The 6,453-nt window shown below is 41.4% G+C and overlaps 1 protein-coding gene across 2 annotated transcripts in view; it reads right to left on the reverse strand.

Annotated features, from left to right (window-relative positions):
* LOC102002839 (protein HIRA) overlaps window positions 1-6,453 on the reverse strand; it is a 103,873-nt gene that overhangs the window by 57,629 nt on the left and 39,791 nt on the right. For both annotated transcript variants that reach the window (XM_005372048.2, XM_013355545.2), the window contains 2 exons: window positions 3,412-3,579; window positions 565-678 (listed from right to left, as the gene is read on the reverse strand). In XM_005372048.2, coding sequence (XP_005372105.1) covers window positions 565-678; window positions 3,412-3,579 — 282 coding nt within the window. The remainder of the gene's footprint in view (window positions 1-564; window positions 679-3,411; window positions 3,580-6,453) is intronic.

Consider the following 6,453-nt stretch of genomic DNA (forward strand, 5'->3'; position numbering starts at 1 on the left):
AAAAAAAAAAAAAAAAAAAAAAAATTAAAAAAAAAATTAAAAACCCACTATGCTAAATGAAAGAAGGAACCAAACAAACAAGCAAAGTATACACTGAGCAAGTGCATTTCCATTAAGTCCAAGAACAGGCCAAACTCGTTCACTTGGATGTCTTATTAGTGCCTTACTAAAGGCAGGAACAGGAAGTAGTCAAGGTGGTAGTGATACCAGAATATATAAAAATTCATTTAACCATATCTTCCAGGTGCAGACACTTCATTTTATATGTAGACACAAAGAACTTCATAGAAGAAAGCAAATACCACATGCCAATTATGACACTGACAGCTGAAAGAAATCTAGACAGAGGAAGGGTGACCTCTCCTGGCCAGGCCCAGACCCAGTCTCAGTGCTTCTTTCTAAACAGAGAGCATGCACGTTTCTGAAAAGGAGCTGATCCAGGTATAGGTAAGGAATACACTGAGCAACATCAAAAACAGTGAGTCTCTCTTTCCTTGAAGTCCTCCAGACTAACCATCTTCTCAGTCCACAACCTTGTCCTGCAACCAAAGCTCAGGCACTTACCCAGACAGAGAGGGAGCGGTCCTTGCTGCCAACAGCACAGCAGCAGTATGGGCAGCTGGGCTTTGTAGAACTCCCATTCTTCTGCTTCTTTTTGAAAATTTTTGGGTTGAATTTCTAAAGTCAAACAACCAAGGCTAAAATAAATAACCAAGTATGAAGATATCCCTACACTTAAGGTACGGGGTAGTTTTTGTCAACTTGACACAAGCTAAACTCTTCTGGGAAGGAATCTCTACTGAGGAATTGCCTCCATTAGACTGGGTATGTCTGTGGGGCATTTTCTTGATTAATGATTGGTGTGGGAGTACCCAACACTCTGTGGGCAGTGCCACCTCTGGTCAGGTGGTCCTGGGTTGCAAAAAAAAACAAAAAACAAATTGAGCAAGCCAGAGAAAGCAACCCAGGAAGCAGAATTCCTCTGTGGTTCCTGCCCTGACTTCCCCCAATGATGGACTATAATCAGGATATGCAATCCAAATAAATCCTGTCCTACCCAAGCTGTTTTAGGTTGTAGTATTATTAGAGCAGCAGAAAGCTAACTAGAACACCAAACACAATACACACCAAATTCCCAGCCCACAGATAGGAGTACCTCACAGAGACCCCCCCAAGTTTGGCACTGAGCATGTATAGTTTCATCTTGAAAGCTACAACAAGGTATTTTGCTGATGATGCAAATGAAAGCTCAAGGTCATAAAATAAACACAAAGAATGGTAAAATGAATATTTGAAGTCAGGACTACCAAACACTCTATTTATGAAGCCTGCAGATAGGTCAAGGGAATAAGAACTACTGGAACCGACTTCAATTCATCTTCACCTGGCAGAGTCAGCCTTGGACCTGAGAAGCCAGGGGACTTGAGATACCATGGCCTGTTCACCGCATCCCACCCACCCCGCCTTTTTTTTTTTTTTTTTGTATGAGTGTTTGGCATGTATGCTGGTGCACCACAACTTGCAGTGCCTGTGGAAGCCAGGAGAGGATGTCAGACCACTGGAACTAGAGTTACAGATGACTGTGAGCTACCACATAAATATTAGGAACTGAACTCATTCATGACTAGAGCCATGTCTCTAGCCTCTCAAACCTCTCACTGTATCTTTTTTTTTTTTTTTAGTTTTTCGAGACAGGGTTTCTTTGTGGTTTTGGAGCCTGTCCTGGAACTAGCTCTTGTAGACCAGGCTGGCCTCGAACTCCCAGAGATCCGCCTGCCTCTGTCTCCCGAGTGCTGGGATTAAAGGCGTGCGCCACCACCACCCGGCTTTCTCACTGTATCTTTTAAGGGAGGACTGGCAGGAGGTTCTCTTAATTCCTTCTCCCCAGATGTATTTATCTGACTGACAGACAATGACCTCCTTAACTGCTTGTTGGCCTGGAGAGCTGATGCCTTAAGAAAGACTGGGAACACAAAATGAGTGTTGTGCCACTTCATGGATTAAGAGAGTAGAGCTCTTAGAATTGTAAAGGATGGCTCCTGGGAGTCTGGTATCATATGGTAGGACAGATACTGAACAAGATGGATGTGTGTGCTGTGGGTTTGACTTTCTTAATGACTGATTAGACTATATGGTCTTGCAAAGTTTTGTGGGTCCTGGTAAGGCAAGTACCATGTTCTTACAGAGCTGCTGAGGACCATAAGAGAGTAACACAAAACCATTGGACTAAATATGAATCAGTAATTTCAAATATTTACCAAGAAGGCCCTAGTCTCAAACAAAATACAACATGGACTCCCAACACAAAACAAATCTAAAAAGCTGTATTTTATTTTATTCTTAAAAAAATTTAAGGTACAATATATTATACTTATTTATAATCAATTTAAAAAACATTTAATAAAGGGAGAAGTGTTGGTACACACCTTTAGTCCCAGCTCTCAAGAGGGAGAGGCAGGTGGGTATCTGTGAATTCAATGCCAGACTGGTCTACAAAGTGAATTCCAAAACAGTCAGGTCTACCTAGAAAACCGTGTGTGTGTGTGTGTGTGTGTGTGTGTGTGTGTGTGTGTGTGTGTGTGTGTGTGTGTGTTGAGGGGCAGCAACAACAACAAAAAAAGAATCCATGTAATCAAGAGCCCATTGTGATCAAGTTCTGGATGATCCGTCACTGCCATCAAACTAATCAACAATCTCTTTTATTTGGTTACTCTACATTAAAACAAACAAAAACAAAAAAGAAGCCATGTTCTAAGAGGTTATTTGTAACTCCTTAATAGCCTGTCTTGGGCACTCTCAAGACATTCAAATTAGTGTCACCCAGTGTGGAGGATATTCTCTCAAGCATAAAGATGAGCAATGGCTCTCTGCATATATAGGCTTAACTATAACTCAGTGATAGAGCACTTGCCTAGCCTGCACAAAGACCTGTGCTCCAACAAAAGACTGGATGCACACACCAGCACTCTCAGCATAGGCAGTCAACTACATATCTACTACTGCTGGGCATAAGAAGCAGCACACCATTTCAAGAGTGCCCAGAATGCACTTTGTTCACAGGAACTGGTTAAAGGAGCACCTATGGGCAGACCTAAAAAAGGCTAGTGCTGAACTACAATATTCCTAAGATTGATCCAGAAGAAATCTGTCATTTTAGACTTTGGCAAATATAAAACAATCCTACATACATCTCCCATCTTATAAAAATAGGCATATATATTCAAACATGATTAAAATGAAAGATGCACCATAATGCACTGCCTCCTAGGGCCCATCACTCAATCTACATGAGACAGTCCTAGAGAAACTCCTTGGGGAAGTTGGCACTCCCTGAGCTCAGAAGGCACATGCAGGTCACTGCGGTAGACAGCTCAGAATGGTAATAAGATTTCTGAGGTGAGGGACACTCACCACAACAGTCACAGCTTTCCGGTGCCCCACGAAGTCCATGTTGGTCTTCCAGCCCTCTCGTTCGATGATCTGAGCAGTGGGGCCAGAGTTATTCATGGCATGGGCAGATACCAGGTAATGGCCATCAGGTGACCAACTAAGCCGGAGTACATGGGTTGTTCCTCCACACTGTAAAAAAATCTGAGCTTAAAAGAAGCTCAAGAAAAACTCTGGCCTCAAGGATAAAGTGTGTGATTTATAGATGTATGTTCATGGGATACACACCTAACTTCTGCCTTGATACTTATTGCCCATGGGAAAGACAAGAACACTCCCACAAAAGACATAAACTAGGTCCAAAGTCAAAGTCAAGATCAGCCTGTATCAGCCTTCAAGACCAGGGTCCCAGAGTAGCAGAGCAGAACCCAGTGCAATGGGAGTACATCCTTACCCCTCTGTGCAGGACGGCTGCAGCAGAGGCTACATAGCACTGCCAGACCTCCTACAACCAGCCAGTCTAGGATTCCAGCTCACAGACACCCATGGCTGGCAGTCAAGACATCTAGAAATTCTTAGTGTGAGAGCCACATGCACTACACCAGGCAGCTGTGAACAAGAAAGGGTAGGGCAAGGAAGGTGAAATATGATCTTATTCGTAGACCTAGTCCACCAACTGATGTTGGTTCAGAGGGAACTAAATATGTGATTTTATGCTTCTTACTGCAACTAACCATGGCCAGTAAACAAACAAATATCTCTGCAAATATTCACTCCTGTGTCCCATGCTTTATGAAGCCTTCTCTGACATAAGTCCCTTACCTAGGCTATCACTGTAGTCTGGACACTATCTTCACCACATGCACAATTCACATGAATGTCTGTCTTTCCCATGGGCAATAAGCATCAAGAGGAGAGACAACATCACAATTCAATTTTATTTGCCTATTGACAGTATTGCTTTACATACAAAAGATACTTAATGTTTAATGAATAACAGTCATCTTTAACCCAGATTCCACATGAAATCAGAATGCAAACAGCAGAATACTACAGAAGCTACTGCAGTCCGATCTCCCTCCACACTGTACAAACTGTATTCTTCCCAACAAAGAGGTCAGCTGGCCTACAGAGGGAATATCAACAAACAAAGCAAAATCATAACCAATAACCTACCAAGAAAGCCTCCTCTGCATGGCCATTCCATAAGGTGACTCATGCAAATTTCCCCAAGGTAAGAGTTTCACATCATTTTGAATGAGGTAACCCAGACCCAGAAAGACAATTATCACATGTACTCACTCATAAGTGGTTTTTAAACATAAAGCAAAGAAAACCAGCTACAAATCACAATCCCAGAGAACCTAGACAACAATGAGGACCCTAAGAGAGACATACATGGATCTAATCTACATGGGAAGTAGAAAAAGACAAGATCTCCTGAGTAAATTGGGAGCACAGGGACCTTGGGGGAGAGTTGAAGGGGGGAGGAGAGAGGCAGGAAGGGGAGCAGAGAAAAATGCAGAGCTCAATAAAAATAAAAATTTAAAAAAGAGTTTCACTCATCAATCAGGCACACAATAGTACAAGAGCAGCTATAAGGTTCTCTTTAGCTTTAAAATCTATCAAAAAGCCGGGCGATGGTGGCGCACGCCTTTAATCCCAGCACTTGGGAGGCAGAGGCAGGGGGATCTCTGTGAGTTCGAGACTAGCCTGGTCTACAGAGCTAGTTCCAGGACAGGCTCCACAGGCTCCAAAGCCACAGAGAAACCCTATCTTGAAAAACAAACAAACAAAAAATAAATAAATAAAAATAAATAAATAAATAAAATCTATCAATAGTCTAACAAAACACAAAATAGCCCCAAGAATTAACCAATGGGATCAAAAGGCTTCTATACAGCAAAGGAAACTATCACCATAGCAAAAAGACAGCCTACAGAACGAAAGAAAATCTTTGCCGTCTATGATTCAAACAGTATATTAATATCTAGGATATATAAAGAATGTTAAAGGGCTGCTGGGAGAAGAGGAGCCATTTTCCTTCAGGAGTATAGTCACTGCTAAGTTGCCCAGGAGCCGGTAAATAACCCAACAGCCATGTTTATACAAACAACCCAAATTAAACTCAAAGTTCTATTTTTTAAAAAAAGGACATGAAAATAAAGGGAAAGGAAGTTAGAAAGAAGGGTTCCAGAGGGAGCAGATGGGAGACAAGTGAGTGAAGTGATTATGGTCAAAACATAACATGAGTAAAAAGATAACTTTAAAAAAATAAATTTTTTAAAGGAACAACAAAAACTAAATACCAAAAAAAAAAGCTTAAATAATGGGTTAATAAAATATCTCAAAAGAACACTTTTATATATACATTTAAAAGTGTTTGCTATCCTTAGCCATGTGGGAAATGCAAATTAAAACTACTTTGAGATTCCACCTCACCCTATTCAGAATGTCTATCATCAATGACAAAGGCAGTAACAAATGCTGATAAGTTGTAGGGGAAAGGAACCTTTATTTAGTACTGATAGGGGTGCAAGTAGTGCAGCCATTATAGAGATCAGTACAGTGCTGTCTCAAAAAATTAAAAACTATAACACTGAATGATCCAGCTTTATCACTCCTGGACATACACCCAACGGCAGAAATGCCTGCACATCCATGTTTATTGCTGCATTACATGCTACCCAGATGTCTATGAACAAGGGAATGAATAATGAAAATATGGTATACTTACAAAGAGAAACTTTATTCAGCTATTCAGAAAAGTTATATTCTAAAACTTGCAGAAAAATTGATAGATCTGGAAATTATTATAGTAAGCAAGGTAATCTAGACTCAGACAAATATTGCATGTTCTTAGACATGGATCCTAGCTTGGGAGGAAAGAGTGTGTGAGTGCGTGCACGTGTGTGAATATAGGTCATGAAACTAGAAAGGGGACAAGATGGGAAAAAGAGCAGTTACAAAAGTGGAACATTCAGCCGGGCGGTGGTGGCGCACGCCTTTAATCCCAGCACTCGGGAGGCAGAGGCAGGCGGATCTCTGTGAGTTTGAGACCAGCCT

Source organism: Microtus ochrogaster, unplaced genomic scaffold (genome assembly GCF_000317375.1).
Source record: "Microtus ochrogaster isolate Prairie Vole_2 unplaced genomic scaffold, MicOch1.0 UNK165, whole genome shotgun sequence".
Classification (NCBI taxonomy): domain Eukaryota; kingdom Metazoa; phylum Chordata; class Mammalia; order Rodentia; family Cricetidae; genus Microtus; species Microtus ochrogaster.